The sequence below is a fragment of the Triticum dicoccoides genome, chromosome 5B, assembly GCF_002162155.2.
Source record: "Triticum dicoccoides isolate Atlit2015 ecotype Zavitan chromosome 5B, WEW_v2.0, whole genome shotgun sequence".
Lineage (NCBI taxonomy): Eukaryota > Viridiplantae > Streptophyta > Magnoliopsida > Poales > Poaceae > Triticum > Triticum dicoccoides.
In genome coordinates this window covers 550,526,268-550,544,233 of record NC_041389.1, presented here as the reverse complement: position 1 = coordinate 550,544,233, position 17,966 = coordinate 550,526,268, and the positions used below count along the sequence as shown (strand labels likewise).

The following is a 17,966-nucleotide window of genomic DNA, read 5'->3' as shown; positions in this document are numbered from 1 at the left end:
TACCATATTCGATATTTCCCGATTTATGGCCTTACCATACCTGGATTGATAGCCTTTGGGGTAATTTAAATTTATTACCATATTCAAAATTTCCTGAGTTATGACCTTACCATACCTGAATTGATTTATTACTATACGTGGATTAATTATGATTTATTACTATACGTGGATAGCCTTACCATACCTGGTGGTAATTTAAATTTATTATCGTATTCGATATTTCCCGAGTTATGGCCTTACCATATCTGGATTGATAGCCTTTGGGGTAATTTAAATTTATTACCATATAATTGCCATATTCAAAATTTCCTGAGTTATGACCTTACCATACCTGGATTGATTTATTACTATACGTGGATTAATTATGATTGATTACCATAAATACATTGGGTATTGCCGGTCAGACGAGAAAAGAGAAAAACCGGTGGGAGGGGCTGGTGGGAGGTGGGACGAAGAAAAACCGGTTGAAAATAAACCGGTTGAAAATAAACCGGTTGAAAGTGGGGGGGACTATTCAACCAATTCGTCCATTAAAAGTAGAGATGGCTAAATTAATCTTGTGAATGTGGATTAACGTGGAGGCATGAAAGGTGCCTCCAGTTAGTAAATATTTAAGATATATGATATAAGAGATGATCTCGTTCACAAATATATGTTTGTATGGTAAGTCCTCATATCCATGCCTATTTTTATTATAAGTGTTTTCTGTTTCAACATGATTTTGACCAGGTCAAAAGTTGGAATTAGTAGTCTTGCAAAAGCTTGATAGAAACCCTTGACTTTAAGGGTGTCTTCCTCTCGTGGGTTCGATAACTCGGGGTCACCTATGAGAAAAGGCGAGAATCCTTTTTGCTCCTTTACCGGGTCACTAAAGGGACTAATTAGTCGTGCAAGAGTTTGTGCCATTTGCCGCTTATGTTGGAGCCCCCATTGTCTGGCCAGATCTTGGACCTGGCATGGCGAGGCTACTAGAGTGGCTATAATGCCACTCGACTTTTTTTCCCGTCCAGCCATATGCCACTCGACTTTTTTCCCGTCCAGCTACACATGTTTACGTGTAGATGCATATGAATGTGACATTTTTGGAAGGGTTCATCCCTCTTGATCTGGTTGTTGATTTCGGCAGTGAGATATAAATTATGGACGATGACTTGACGCAGAGGGACAGTGGCGGCGGTCGAATCGCATGTAGACACTGAGATTGTGGAAAAATGGTGGCGACAACACATGAGTGACTTCGATGATGGTGCTACTCGAGCACCTTGAGCATCGGGGCGAAATCCTAGGTCAACCGAGAGTGGTTATGCCTGGCAATGGCGATGTTTTTTTACGTCGTTACCTTGTTGAAGGTATTGCTCGAATATGCTCGGACTGCTTCTTCAAGGTGAAAACCTAGATTCTGACTTTATGGTTGGATCCGATGACGATGACACTTGAGTGTCCCTCCCTTCCTGAAGGCGTTGCTGTTGAAAAACTTCGTCGTCCATGTTATGTCATGAGATAGTCGGTGCGGATATGGTTGTCGTTGTAGTTTGTCGATCGCACATCAGATCGCTTTGGGATTTTTTTTTCTCGCCTACGCATAGCTTTGGTCTTATATGACTTTGCTAGTTGTGGGTGTGTTTTTTGCGTGCGTGTGTGGTGTTGGCTGTGTGCATCGTAACTATGCAGAGGCCGGGTGTATGCTCACTGTGTTATGTATCTTCTTGATGCTTCATTTTGAGCTAATAGAATTCACCCTTTGTCCAAAAAAAATATAAATGTGACATATGTGGCTATAATTATGTTCAATACACATATTTCAATATGTGCTATGTACACGTTTTTTCTTGCAGGTAATATACATACACAAAAGGGGTAAATATGCGGATCTAAAAATAGCCTACTGTTTGATATTTCAAATACACAGATGTGTACTTCTTGTATTGATCATATGTTGTAGTACTATTTTTTCCAGGGATCCAAGGACTATTTGTTAATAAAACATTGTGCATTACATAGAATACACAAGCGCACATGTAGAATAGTTTCAGGAAATATTGAGAACTTCTAAATGAGAAGTTTTGGAACGACTCGAATTGTGGAGTCGAGCACTATGCCTTTTACCACACGAGATGTGTGGTAAGTACCTATGTTAGCCAACCCCGATGACAATCCATGCATCGCCTTGCCACACACTGCCATGAGTTTACTCTATAAGATCTCCCCATCGTCTATCACCTGTTAAAAGTTGGCAGCATGACGCTTCAGCAACGACACGTGTCACTATACCTGGGATTCAACATAAAAAATAGAATCACTAATTTCATAAGTATATGTAACCTCAAATTTTTGGACCGGATTCAAACCAAATTTAAGTTAGATAAAATTATTAAAATGCCATGAATTATGATAGATGAAAATCCAAAAGAATTTTTAAATCTTATGAAACTGGATATTTTAGTGAGATCAAGATTTTTTGTGTTAGCAAAATTTTAAACCTCGGTGCAACTTACACTTTTTCATTAAGTTGTAATTTTGAAAAAGAAAGTGCAGTTTACCCTTTTCATTAAGCTAAACTAGCACTCCCCCTTTCCCCATCCTGGGTCATGATCCATCACTGGTTCACCTCCCCTTTGGCCAGCCACCAACCACCTAATTCATATCCAGCAATCCATTTCACTCTTGTTTCCTTGAGACCATGGAGGAGCCCTCCACCCTTTGCAGAAGTTCGAGACTGGAGGCCAAGCGGCTGGGCCGCATCACGGATATGTTGTGTGAGCTCCTATGGTCCATCGCCCAGAGGCTCTCGTCAAGCCGAGACGTCACCATCTTCCGGCTAACGGGCAGCTCGTGTTCGGCCACATCCGCGGATGTTTAGGAGGCTGGATTTGCTATATCCGACTATAGATGCTTCAAGAGATGCAACGTGGAAAAGAGATGCAGCGAGGCCACACTGCTAGACTACTTGACGTCTGTCTTGCAAGTGCTCATTCAACGTGAGAGAGGGAACGCGGAGAAGGCCAGAAATTGCCAGTAATTACGAACGCATTAATGCATTCCAACTATATGTATCGCACATGAAACTAAATATGTTGTGGCTGCAGCAATTAAAAACCAAATATTTCCCTCCACCACCACTACAACTTCGGATCCCTTCAGCAGGTTCTCCGCCACCAGATCCGCTCCAGCACCTCCTCACAATTGCCTCAGGTCACAACTAAACACCCATGTCGCATCCATGTTCGCCTGGGTGAGTCCATCCCCTCGGCGTCCCTCCAATCTAGACTCCGGCCATGTGGTTGTTCCGACGGGCTGGCTGACTAGTTTATCTTTGCCTTCTCGTGATGTGATCCGTCTAGGGCATGTTGGACGAGAATTTCCAACAACTGCAGTCGATGGAGGAGGATGGCAGCGCAGCCCCGGGCTACGTCGCCGAAATCATCAACCTCTTCATCAACAACACCAACAGGATCCTCAACGACATTGCCGCCTTGTTGTCCGCCGTACTCTCTTCCTCTGTGTTTATTATCTCATCTCGATCGGGTACTCATCTCTGTTATGCGTTTCGGCCATCAGGAACCAGCCCGCGCTGAACTTCGACATGGTGGACGTCCTCGTGCGTCAGCTCAAGGGGTGCAGCTACAGGTATAATGATGATAAACTCTTTCTTTGCCTCCCCATTTTAACTGCATATATGATTGTTTCTGTGTTGCACTCAAATTGCGTGATTCTGTTGTGTTTCTCATGGGCATGGCATTCGTGGTGTCTGCATTGTCGTGTAGCCATAAGTACAATTGCCAAATCTAGTGGTGTTTCGTTTAACAGAAGTACCGGTATTCCCCTGGATATGCTTTGGCTGCAGCAATTAAAAACCAAATATTTTCTACTCCCTCCATTACTGAATATAAGCCTTTTTAGAGATTTCAATATGGACTACATACGGAGCAAAATGAGTGAATCTACGCTCTAAACTTCATCTATACTCATCCGTATGTAGTTCATATTTGAATCTCTAAAAAAGATTTATACTCCTTATTTAGAAACAAAGGCAGTAGTAGGAAACGCGAGCGCATGCAGGATGCATACACACTCCTCTCCAGCCGTATTCAATGCGCATTGAGAGTGGTTTTTCTACACCCCAGCTTGGTGCACCCCCGCTACACTGACGCATGAAATCATAACAAAACATTTTGAAAAAAAATCTGAAACTTAGTGGAATGATTATGAACAAAAGTTATAGGTGCTCGCAAAGTTTGGTGGTCAAATGTTATTCGAGGAGCTATGTACAAAAACACAAAATTACTCAAAATGTGCGTGCACTTTTTGAGCAGAATTTGTAAAACAAATTGTATAGAGCTCCTCAGATGTCATTTCACGACCAAAATTTGCAAGCGTCTATAACATTCCCACAAAGTTTTAGATGTTTATCAAATATTTTGCTATATTTTCTGGCGTGGGTGTAGCATGGTCAAATGATATTCGAGGTCGGTCCTGCACTGTTATGGCAGCACGTTCCTACACAAATTGTGGTACATACACTTTTTTCTTGTGGTGTAATATGTGGTACATACACTTTTTTCTTGTGGTGTAATATGTGGTACATATACTTTTTTCTTGTGGTGTAATATGTCGTACATACACAAAAAGGGTAAATATGTGGATCTAAAAATAGTGTGGTATTTTTTTATGTGGATCTAAAAATAGTGTGGTATTCGATACAACAAATACAAAAAATGTATTTTTATAGCTCAGATGCTGAAGTACTATTTCTAAATAAACATTGCACATAAGTATAATACAACGCACACGTGTAGAATTGTTCCAGAAAAAGTTTGTAAACTTCTACAAAGAGTGAATTCCGTGTTTTACCCAATGTTTTGTTATTTTTGACAAAGATTCCCCCATTTAAGGGAAATTCTTTCATCTTATCCAATTTAACTACAAGTTTGCCAGGTTTTACATATATTTTTATTTTGTTTGCATGTTACCAAGATGGTCCGAGATGCCACTCGACTTTTTTCCAAGTCAGTCAGACATATTTGCATCTAGATGCATACGAGTGTGATATATGTTCCTATATAATTGTATTGAATTCACGTATTTCAATAGGTGGTACATACACTTTTCTTTCTTTTTTTGAATTGAATACACTTTTGTTTCTTGCAGGTAATGTGTGGTGCATACACAAAAAGGATAAATATGTTGATCAAAAAATAGCGTACTATGTGATATTTCAAATACACAAATGTGTACTTCTTGTATTGCTCGATGAAGTACTATTTGTTGTTAAAACAATACACATTACATGGAATACACCCGCACACATGTAGAGTTGTTTCTAGAAATTTTGAGAACTTCTAAAGATGGGATTTTTGAACGTCTCCAACTGTGGAGTCGAGTAATATTGGTATTACCACACAGTGTGTGTGGTAAGCACTTTGTGAATTTAAATTAAGTTATGATCATTTAAGGTAAGATAAAAAAAATCCAGAAAAGAGTACTAGGCCTATCGGTGTTTCGTTGGTTATTTGAGCAGGAGAAGAACAACAAAGGTTGTTTCGTCGGTAAACCCTATTGGACGCTCACTTCATCAAGTAGTGGTTGTTCAACACAGGATGCGAGCGAACAAAGGTAAGACGGATCAATCCATGTAATAGTGTGCCAAGTGTTGCATTCAGCCGCTGCCATGTGTCGCATGTTGGGCGCTTCCTCTGGATTTTTTTTCTATATGCGTTTTCGGCTTTTAGATGGTTTTTGTTTTATTTTTTGGCCTTTCGGTTTTATCTGGTCTCCTTAGGTTTCAGAGAATATTATTTTTCGAAGCACAACTTTGCTTGCATCCCTAAGAAGCAGAGTTATACTTCTCAAAAAGAGACAAATATGAGATTCCACGATAAGCATAGATTTGAATCATGTGCTTCTCGGGAAAAAAATTATTTGCTTCTCCAAAACGGAAAAGACTGAAAAACGGCAACTTGCTTCCGGACTCCAGACATTTTTTTGGTATTTGTTCTTTTCTGATACTTTTTTGGTTTTCGGTATTTCATTGAAAATGGGATCTAGTTTCGAAGATTTCGACGTGAAAAACACAATAGTAAAACGGGTCGGAATTTGGACGCACGGTTCAAGATATCAACCATTTTGAATAAATGAATCTATGCAAAAAGGGGGGAAAAGGTTGCAACAAGTCGCGTGCCTACGGTGCATCATTTTAAGCGCCTGAGAAAGTGGGAAATGATATATTCAAGGGATACCTTACTAATTAATTCGCCGTTTCATTGGCAATTTGTGCACTATATCTTTCAGGAGGCCCATTGCGGGCCAGAACCCCTATTCTTTTTTCTTTTTTTTCCTTTATTATATTTTATTTGATTTTTCTAAAACATTTGGCTTTTTTACATTTGAAAAAATTTCACGTTTGAATGTTCACAAATTTGGGCTTTTGCATATCTGAAATTAAAAAAAAACTATTGAAAAATTTCGATTTTTTTTGCATATCTGAACATTTTCTCCATGAATTGAAAAAATCGCCAGTTCAAAATACGTTATCGAATTTAGAAATTGTTCATGAGTTTAAAAATGTTTACGAATTTTAAAATTTATGAAGTTCATAAAAAGGTGGTAAGTTCAAATTCACAGATTAAAAAATATTCGTGATTTCGAAAAATGTTCACAAATTTCAGTAGAAATTCATTCACTTAAAAAATGTTGATGAATTTAGAGAAATGTTCACGAATTCTAAAAACATGTAAACTTGAATATATGTATGTGAATTCCAATGAATGTTAACGAATATCAAAGTTGTCTTGAGTTCAAAAAATATTTATGACTTTCAAAAAATGTCATGAAGTTCGTAAAATTTCTTGAACTTCAAAAATATTCACGAATTTGACAAACATATTCATGCATACAAAAAACGTTCCATGAAGTTTATGTTGTTAGTATCACTTTCTTATTATTGCATTTTGTAAATTTGTTTTCTTAGTGACTTTCTGTGGTCAGGTCAGTGGTCAGTCTTTCTTGACTCCATTGTGTCAAAACTGGGACTTCCAGTGGATCATGTGGTTTCCGTTGTTTTGAATGAACTGACTTTCTTGATCATAATTTCTTATCATTTTAGGACCTCTTTTGAATCATTTATATGACATTAAACAAATATGCTATGCCCCAGTTCACAGATTTCCCCCGCGCTTGAAAGGAGGCCATGTGGATTTTAGGTGTTAGTTTCATTGTTTTGCCCGTATGACAGAATTACGGTGTACTTCGGAATTTTTAGTGTGTAACGAAGACGCAAGCAAATGTATACTTCCATTAATCTCGCTTGGAACTTCACTTCCAGTGTTCAACTTTATTCATTCCCACAACCTAGTAGCTTACGGGGCCAAGTATTTATTAATCACAAAGCGGAAGCAGGCAACACATGATATTATAGGAGGAGATGAGGTGACCGCTTCCTAGTTGTCAACATTTCTAAAACCAGTAAAAATCTAGTTGTAGGGAAAATAACATGGATAAAGTATCTTTTTTAGACCTAGGAAAATAACATGGATAAAATCTAGGTGCTCGGCTTTAAAATTAATAAAGCCTGAAGCGAACCAACAAGATACATCATGGTTTGTGCCGAGGACATCAATCACCTTATACAAAAATTGTTCCCCCATGGATCAAGTTCAAATTTTCCCCCAATTTTAGAAAATGTGTACATTTAAAAAAAAATTGTTTTCTTGTTTTTCGAGAAAATGAATGAACGAAAATGGTTGCTAAAGTAGTGGTGCCACTAATAAAGTGTCAAGAAAATAACATGGATCAAGTTAGTTTTTTAGACCAAAGGAACTTGGTGCTCGGCTTTGACATTAATAAAGCCTGAAGGTATCCAAAAAGGTACATCAAGGGTTTGTGCTGAGAACGTCATCAGCTTACAGTAATGAACAGCCACACAAAATAGAGGACTAGCTAAAAGAGTAGAAGATACAAAGCGCAGGCTAGCTTCCAGGTTGTTTTGTAGCTGCATGGATGTCTCTCAGCAGCCCCATCTGTTGCACGAGCACCTTCCACACGCGGCTGCAAAAAAGATGATAATTTTGAAAATATATAATCAGCCGGGTGACTAGATAACTTAATTGGATTGATTCTATAGTGCATTCGTATCAGACGTTCCATAAAGCCTTGCAAGAGGTCTCAAGGAAAAAATGAGATGATAAATAGCGAAGAATACAAACCCTGAATAGATCACAGAATGAGCAACATGGAAACCTCTACAAACACGTACCTTATTTCCAATGATTGGGTTGAATCCAGCAAAGAGTCCCAGCTGAATCCAGCTGAATCTTTCCATGGAAAGGCCGGAACTCAGACGTCCCATTGGCGATGTCAATGATCTTTAACTGTAACTGATTATGGTCCGTGCTATAGTCCATGCAGTAGATGGAATTCTCCTTGAACCCGGAGACGCTTGCTGCTCCTTCACTGTCGCCCTTGGTGAAATTAGTCGACACGAACAGTGTCACTCCGGGGGCGTTCTTCACCCTCATCCACTTCGGCCTCCTAGAGAAGATATTGCTCTTGTAGACACGGCAGAGGTTGGTGCAGCCCGGCACTTTGGAGGTGACGAGGTACAGCTCGCCATTCACTTGCATATACTTGCAGGCCCAATCCGATTTCTTTTTGGGAGCTGCATGCAAAGATCGAATCCATGTCGCCGTGGGAGATGAGCCGGCAACGTCGCAGATAGAGATCGCTCCAACTACCGCCACTTCCGGGGAGACAAACCTGCCGCTATGTCCGTTGAAGATCGCCAGGAACCTGCTGCCGCCGAAGTGAACCACGGACGTGACGCAGCTTTTTGGCACGTTCGTGTCGAGCAGCGTCCATGCGACGTCGACGCCCACGCGGCAGAATGCGACGGTGCTCGACTCCGCCAGCGCCACCATCGCCACGCAGTCCCCGGAGCCGGGCGAGGACGAGGAGAGCACGATCTCGCGGAAGATCTCACTCTTCTTCATGTCTTCTAGCCTGACCCACTCGTGTTGGCCGCGGACGGCAGGAAGGATGACCCAGTTGCCGTCCGGGAACGTATAGTGGTAATAGGAGGCCGCTAGGACGCGCTCGTCGGCTGGCGGGAGCTCGACGGTGGCGCCGGTCAGCGGGTTGAGAAGTGTCACATACCCGGCCTCGTCGACGAACGCCAGCCACCCACGCGATGAGCCGCGCAGTGTCTTGCCTCGCAGCGACGGCAGGTTCCTCGTGAAGGTCGTCTCGCCGCCGTCTGCCGCTGTGAAGAAGGTGACGGCGATGTCCGGGGAGTTGGGGCAGAAGGGCAGCATCATCAGCATCGGCGCCAAGTACTTGGTGAACGGCAGCGCGGCGCGCCAGCCCGAGCACATGGACCGGAAGCTGAAGGCGTCGCGCCGCGAGGGGAGCATCTTGCCGATGTGCTCCAGGAGCTCCTCCGGCAGAGTGCTCCAGTTCCGATCCTCCTCCAGAAGAACAGGTCTGGGGCTTGGCGGACGAGCCGGCGACGCCATGGTCATCATCGTCGTCGACGAGAGGAGTCGGGACGCCATATGGATGGAGATGGGTTAGACCGAGAGCAAGAGTAGATTGCAACGTTTGTACAGGAGATGAGCAGATGGATCGATCGTGGAAGAGCTGATGGTAAAATATATTGGCAAGAAGGTGGCAGCAAATTGGAAAGTTTTCACGGGCAAGAGAGGAAGAGGAATGCATTGAAACGTGCCTAGCTGTTCTGCTCTGGCGTGCGTGAGTGAACGCGCTCGCGTTTAATTCTTCCTATAAATTTGAGTCGTGTGTTTCTAACCTTTTTTGTTACGGGTTTTTGTGTGTTTTTTTCCTGAGTCGACCAAGATATGTCTAAATTAAATTGATTGTAGAAAATACAATTTTCATCATTTCCTGCAAAGTCCACTTTTCACTGAATGGGCGTTGCATTTTTACAAAGTTACTGCTTGGACATGATTTTTAGGACTAGCACAACAATTAACATGGACGTTTCCACGAGAATAATGCCTCCATCGAGTATGTACTGTTCAGGTTCGTAAAGAGAGGTTACCTGAACTATGGTTCCGTTGGTAGTAGTACATACTAGAGAATGACGCGCCGCGCCATTCTTCGGAGAAAAACCTTCTTTTTTTTTTGTGTGTGATTAAGCCTCCTTCTTTTTAATGTTTTTTTTTCATCGGTGGTTAGGGTTGACTGCTTTGTTGTTTGCTTCACCTGAGTTGGGTTGACTTGCTCTTGCACAAAACACACCTAGGAATGGACACAAACGCAGCACACATCAATTATTCACCCCCTTGCAGGTGGGTCCACCAGAGACCCCTAAAGCCCCGATGCAACATGAGCCAATAATCCTAGCTAGGGAGCTTAGAATCTTTGAACACTAGATCAAGATCACGCCTTGATGCGAGGGTGCCGGTCCCAACGATGTGGTCAAACAGGTAATGACCAGTTAGTAGTAAGCATGGTTTAGGTTAGTGGGAAGTTCTATTGATGCATTTCATATCATATGTAGCATAAAGCACCAAAAGTTTCAATCTTTAGAACAACACCATAATAATAAGTTTGTTGGCAACCTTATAAGAATTACTTGAAATATACAGAAGACACTTTGGCAATGACATTTACTAACAAAAGATACCAAATTTCACAAGTACTTCAATAATTTGAATCAACATAACAGAAGTTTCCAGAAAAAGATTGACATTGTCCAGCGCAACGATCACGTTCCCAATCTGATCATCATGCCATGGTGCATGTTGTCGCCGCCCATCCGCTCGTCGCTGCTCACATTGAATGTGGCGTTTTGCCTAGTTCCTGGACGCTGAAGCGGGCGATAGCTACGACGCCATCAGGCTCTTGCCCTCCTTTTGCTGCTTAGTTCATCTATCAATTCACACGGTAGAGAGAGAAATAACAGAGGTTCGGAATTATTCTCGGACTAACTGGATGTGTTTAGTAGCTGAATTCTGGTTGAGGTATAAGATGCGGAGTGAACCTGAGATATACAGTACCAATTTATTGGGATATTCAACATTTTAGACCTTGGCTTCGTCCCCGAACAGCTCCTGCTCAGATTCCTGCTTTCGCAGATCGGCTAGAGAAGCCAATGCTCAAAATACAACTACACAAAAAATAACAGGAGAATCCATTAAATTTGTGACGGTATCAGAGGCACGAATACATATTAACATTAAAAACAATCAGAATTGACCTTTTGCCTCTTGTAGAATAAGATTTCACAATAAATGAATCAGAAATTTGATCTTAGTTGCACCGATAAAAATGGAATTCTTAGCTGGAAGAACCAAAAAATATAACGCTTAACTGCACAGATCTATTGTCTCAAACTGCTCTTCTTACATAGGTGATTGCATATCGAATGAGAAACAAAGGCCACTTCTAAATTTACTTATATCTCCATGATAAATTGTTGATCCCCTAATTCCTTATGCGGACATGAGTTATAGTTCATGGTTCAGTATGTTATTGGAAAGTTATTTAGAGGAATCAAATCTAGCAAGGTTCTAATAACACACAAATTAACAAAAAATGGAGTGGAAGAAATAATCCATCCATATCGATAAAAAGGGTGTGGGTGGCAGCAGCGATGGCGACAACCTCATGTCTAGCGAACCAGAAAATGACATGCATTCTCAAGCATATTTAGAAAGAGGATCAAATAAAAGTATGTGTGTACTTTAGAGATAATTACCTTGAGAAAGTTGTGGCATGGACGGGGAGTTGATGGTGGCACAATCTGGATGTAGAGCAGTAGGGAGATGAGTTGTTAGCCGGTCACCTTGTGGTAGCAGAACTCATGGTCAGACTGGGCCTCAAAAAAATCTGCCGAAGGCCGGCAGGAACGCAACTTAGCGTCAGGGTTGGGAGCTCAGCCGATACTACTTCGGGATGGCAGCCCCGCACTGCTGGAAGGGGAACCAGAGCCTCAAGCTTCCGGCGCTGCTGGCTGCCACCTTATTCAGACCTTGACAACTAAAGTCTTATTAGTATTAACTTGTAGATTATTAGGAACAAATAATAGGCAGATGCAAATACGAATAAGGAACATGAACGAAACAACTTAACTGGATGCAAATTAGAATACTTTTACTCTGTATGCATCAAAAGAGTCTCTTGTGGTCTAGAAGCTTTGTGAATAAGCTCACGGAAGCAGCACATGATTGTTCTATGTAGTGAGAAAATCTAAGCTCACAGAAGAGCAAAAAGGAGGAAGAATGCAGGACAATACAAATAAAAATGCTTCATTTTCAGGTGAAAGGCCTGAGCACTAAGCATGATATAAACACAAATTTCTATGAATCATGCCAAAGATTTTGTTGCACAATCAGTCACAACCTCGATATGATTTTGACAACTTGGACCGGACTCTATGGACCAACATGGAATCTCCCAAGTACAGACAAAATAACAAGCACTTGTAGGCGGTAAACACTGGGAAAAATTATTGCCACAATTTAAGCTGACATGTAAAGGAAAATGACACTATCACTTGGTAGGGAAAACACTCGATTCTTTTTGTGCTTGTTACCTTAATCAGGCTAAGTCATGGCCAAAGCCGAACAAACATTGCAAATTAATTTACACGAAATATGATCATGCAGTTATTCTAAGAAATGAGAAGAACTTTCTAATAGTATAGAATGGTCTGAAAACTAAACCCAAGAGATCCCAGAAAATGTGGCAATTCGAACCCCCAAAAGAAAGTAGTAACGTACCTTGCTGAGATGACCTTTTCAAGTTTCTGCCTTTTGCCAGCTTGGTGAGTGCAATCATTTGAACCGATGGTACTTCTATCACTCCTCGCTCCAACCGACTTTTTACTCTTGAAAACAAATAGAATTGAAGGTCACACGGTGCACACAGGAATAAACACATCATGTGTCTACTTAGCCGCATCCTCCTCCCAGACTCCCGCCGCCCCCTCTCCTCTTCCTCCTGCCTCGCCTTTCTCTCTCTCTCCCTCCAAATCCTCCTCTGAACTCCTCATGAAGAACCAATAGCATTGCCGAACCATCGCTTATCCCAAAATAACAAAGTGCAGCTTACTCTTAACCAGATTAGATCAAGGACCAACAACAAACAATAAAAGATCAAGAACAACTTATATGCAATAAAGGTATGAGAGAGAAGAAATCTTTACATAAGACGGCTATAAACACTGGAGCATAAATAAGCAACACCTTTAAATAAAAATAAAAAGGGTTCAAGGTTCAATGCACAGTGGGCTCAGATTAGCCTTCCCTCGGTCATATAATCTACCCCCATCATCTCTTATCACCAGGTCAATCTGTTTATACAGTAGTGCTGCTCTGGTTATCACTCAACAAGAATGACCATCCAAGGACAGAACAATAAGTATCACATGATCAAAAAGGATTCTAGAGACAAGAGGGAGGACCAACATACCAACGGGTGCCTTGATTGCTCAAAGGCACACTTATCGCCCTAGCAAGAATGGCTTCCGACCGATGGGGCACGTGATTCAAACGCAGTGGCATGAGAGATCTCATCGTGGGAGTAACTATTCATAACTATAGGAGTTCGGGCTCAATCCAACGGCCGAGATCAATCCGGAGCGAGATCCGACGGCCAAAATCGCATCAGGAAATCGATCCAACGGCCGAAGGTGCCTGAGATCTGAGGAGACAGGGAACTTGCCGCGGGTTTTATTTCTGGATTTCTGGATGGATCACCATATCAATATGTTCTTACGAGGGTGAAACTGCCCTGGTTATCACTCATCAGAAATGACCATCCAAGGACAGAGCCACTAAAATAAGGATGATCAAAACAGCTCAAAGAAACAAGGAACGATCCAAATTAATACCCACAAGTGCCTCGATTGCTCGAGAGCATGCCTATATCAGCCATAACTGATCATCATAGCCCTGGCCATGTCCCATATAGAGGCCGAAGCAGAGAAGGGGAAGATGGAGCTCACCGAGGGAGGTTGTAGCCAAGGCAGTACTCAGTAGGCGTCGGGATTGCACCTGAACGCCGTACAACCGGCGAGGAACCACGTCGGAGTTGCGCCTTGCACCATCCCGCCGACGAGCACGAACGCCACTGGCGCCGAAGCGGCCAAGGAGGCAAGGAGGCGATGTGTAGCACTTCTAGGAGCACCATCAGGGGTGGAGATGACCCGGGCCTAGTCAGTTCTCTTTTAGCTGCAATCAAGGATAAGATTTTTTAGAACATTCTTGTGGTGAAAACTTATCATCATGCAAGCAAGCCACCAATTTAGTATCTTCTTGTGAAAATCTTGCTGATTAAATGGATGCCTCTTTGTTTGACATGATTTAGTATCTTGTTTTTGCCTAATTAACAAGCCACCGATTCAAAAAAACTTAAAGGAATATCTAAAAAGACTTATATTTAGGAACGAAGGGAGTGCTCGATAACAATGCCATCGTGATATTTCACCCGTGATGTACTTCTTTCACCCAGATTTAACATGTCTATCTCTAAAAAGTTCATCTTACATCAGTATGTTTATGACTTCAAGAGCAACTCATCACAAACAAAATATTAAAATATTTCTTTCTTCGAAACTGCTTAATTTAAGTGCATGCAGGTATTTATTTGTCTAGGATGTATGCAAGAATTTCTAGTAAGTTCTACATGGAAAGAACTGAACACAACTCGGCAGCAAAGACCATGTCATGTTTATGTTGAAGTTGAACTGTATAAAGAATTACATCACGCTTCTAGAATCAAAAGAGAATTAAGTAAATAGATTAGCAGCACAATAATGTACACATGAAGAACTGAAAAGGAGTAGCGAGAACAACAGGTCAGGAAAAAAGGGAGAAGAAAGACACCTGTGAAGGAGACGTCCGTCGAAGAGCCAATTAAGTAAATATATCAGCAGCACAATAATATATATCCATTTGAGATATACATTTTCGAGATTGTTGAAGAAAATATGCCCTAGAGGAAATAATGAAGTTGTTATTTATATTTCCTTATATCATGATAAATGTTTATTATTCATGCTAGAATTGTGTTAACCGGAAACTTGGTACATGTGTGAATACATAGACAAAACAAAGTGTCCCTAGTATGCCTCTACTTGACTAGCTCGTTAATTGAAGATGGTTATGTTTCCTGACCATAGACATGTGTTGTCATCTGATGAAACGGGATCACATCATTAGAGAATGATGTGATGGACAAGACCCATCCATTAGCTTAGCGTAATGATCGTTAAGTTTTATTGCTATTGCTTTCTTCGTGACTTATACATGTTCCTCTTACTATGAGATTATGCAACTCCCGAATACCGGAGGAACGCCTTGTGTGCTATCAAACGTCACAAACATAACTGGGTGATTATAAAGATGCTCTAAAGGTGTCTCCGAAGGTGTTTGTTGAGTTGGGATAGATCGAGATTAGGATTTTTCACTCCGTGTATCAGAGAGGTATCTCTGGGCCCTCTCAGTAATGCTCATCACTATATGCCTTGCAAGCAATGTGACTAACGAGTTAGTTATGCGATGATGCATTACGGAACGAGTAAAGAGACTTGCTAGTAACGAGATTGAACTAGGTATGAAGATACCGATGATCGAATCTCAGGCAAGTAACATACCGATGACAAAGGGAACAACATATGTTGTTATGCGGTTTGACTGATAAAGATCTTCGTAGAATATGTAGGAACCAATATGAGCATCCAGGTGGTTATTGATTGGAGATGTGTCTCGATCATGTTTACATAGTTCTCGACCCCATACAGTCCGCACGCTTAACATTCGATGACGATTTGTATTATGAGTTATGTGTTTTGGTGACCGAAGTTTGTTCGGAGTCCTGGATGAGATCACGGACATGACGAGGAGTCTCGAAATGGTCGATAGGTAAAGATTGATATCTTGGAAGGTTACATTCGTACACCGAAGTGGTTTCGGGAAGTTTCGGATAAGTTTCGGAGTATTGGGAGGTTATCGGAACCCCCTGGGAGAGTAATGGGCCAACATGGGCCTTAGTGGAGGAGAGAGGGCCGGCCATAGGAGGTGGCGCGCGCCCACCTTGCCAATCCGAATTGGACAAGGGGTGGGGGTGGCGCCCTCCCCCCTTTCCTTCTCCTACTCCCTCTCCATTCCCCCTTTTCTACTCCGGAAAAAAGGAAAAAGTGTATGTGTGAGGGGGGGGGGCGAATCCTACTAGGAGTGTAGTCCTAGTAGGACTCACCCCTCCATGGCGCGCCCCCTGGTGGCTGGCGTCCTCCCTCCTCCTTTATGTACAGGGGGAGGGGGCACCCCAAAGGCATAACATTGTCTTAGCCGTGTGCGATGACCCCCTCCACCATTTACTCCTCCGATAGTATCATCGTAGTGCTTAGGCGAAGCCCTGCACAGATCACATCATCAACACCATCGTCACGCCGTCATGCTGACGAAACTCTCCCTCGACCCTCTGTTGGATCAAGAGTTCGAGGGACGTCATCGAGCTGAATGTGTGCTGAACTCGGAGGTGTCGTACGTTCGTTGCTAGATTGGTTAGATCATGAAGATGTTCGACTACATCAACCGCATTAACCTAATGCTTCCACTTTCGATCAACGAGGGTACGTGGACACACTCTCCCCTCTCGTTGTTATGCATCTCCTAGATAGATCTTGCCGTACGTTCCCCAACAATTGTGTAGGACATTTCACTAGTAGCAAAGAATTTTTTTAAATAATATAAAATGAGATGCCATACCAAAGGAGATAGATATCAACATGTCCGGGAAGAAAAGAACGGCTCACAGTTCATATGTTTCAGGTATTAGGCATAAACGTGTATCTCATATACATGTAAAACAAAACAATATGTACAAAGAAATTTCTCTTCGGGCTAGTTAAAATAATCTCTTTAGTTCTTAAGTAAAAAGAAATGAAAAATATCATTTTCATTTAGTGCAAACTATGATTCTATCTTTCTTCTTTTTCCAACAAAAATGTTAATATTCAAGGTTAGGGTGGTCCCGCAGCAATGAGAAAGCTGAATTCCACCTGCATCAATAGGAAGCTTAATTCTAGTTCCATCCTCTGAACCAATTTACATGTATTCCGAATATCACAAATCAAGAATCCAACTATCCAAAATTGCAGCCATTCATCATCGGGTATTGTTTAAAAAGGAACAGACGGGATTTAGTGACAAGCAGGCCAAACCTTCTGGATCAGACCAAACACATCTGAATTCATCCTTGCATGTCTTCTTGAAGTGGCAGAGGTAGGAGACACCTTGGCCACCTAGACGCGTGTGCACCTGCGTGAACAAAAGCAACAGCAGCATGAGGGGAGGGGAGGGGCCAAGAGCAAATCAAAATGGGGGTACCTTGACCAGCAGCCACAACGCTAGGGTTAGGGTTGGAGCAGGGGGAGGGCTGCGTCTCGAACAGAACATGGCATGGGCGCGAAGCAGGCAGTCCGTACCGTCACGCTGCCAAGTGGAAGCACTCGGAGGCTGAGGTTAGATGACGGCACCAGAGGATCTGCGAGCGCCATGGCTGCCGGGTGGCCTGCTCGATCTCCCTCTTCTCTTCTCTTCCCTTTCCTTCTGATGACGGGAATGGGAGTTTGCGGGTGGTGTGGTGCAAGGGGGAGAAGAAAAGAGGTCCGCGGCGAGGCGACCGCCGCTGAGGAGGATGAGCACCAAAGCCGTGGCGGATGGAGAGGCGACCTCCGACGAGGCTTGTGGCGCCCCCATCCTCCCCGGCGCGGTTGACCCGCGGCGCCCACGCCTCCAGCAATCGCAGCGCGAACCTGCGGAGGGACGCGCACACCCGGCGACGCCCTCCCTCTCTGGCCGCTTCCTTCATAGCACCATCGGGCAGATGGTGGCGATGCGCGAGAACAACAGGTAGGCACAAAAGGTAGAAGAAAGACACATGTGAAGGAGATGCCCGTCAAAGAGCCAATTAAGTAAATATATAAGCAGCACAATAATATATAT

At 42.5% G+C, this 17,966-nt stretch overlaps 1 protein-coding gene across 1 annotated transcript; it reads left to right on the top strand.

Moving 5' to 3' along the window:
- The first annotated feature begins 2,680 nt into the window (after positions 1-2,680).
- Positions 2,681-5,152, top strand: LOC119310053 (histidine-containing phosphotransfer protein 2-like). Its single transcript, XM_037585906.1, has 5 exons — positions 2,681-2,756; positions 3,087-3,232; positions 3,342-3,478; positions 3,559-3,627; positions 5,149-5,152. Exons 1-5 carry the CDS (start codon positions 2,681-2,683, stop codon positions 5,150-5,152), a joined length of 432 nt encoding a protein of 143 aa, XP_037441803.1.
- The last annotated feature ends 12,814 nt before the right edge of the window (positions 5,153-17,966 follow it).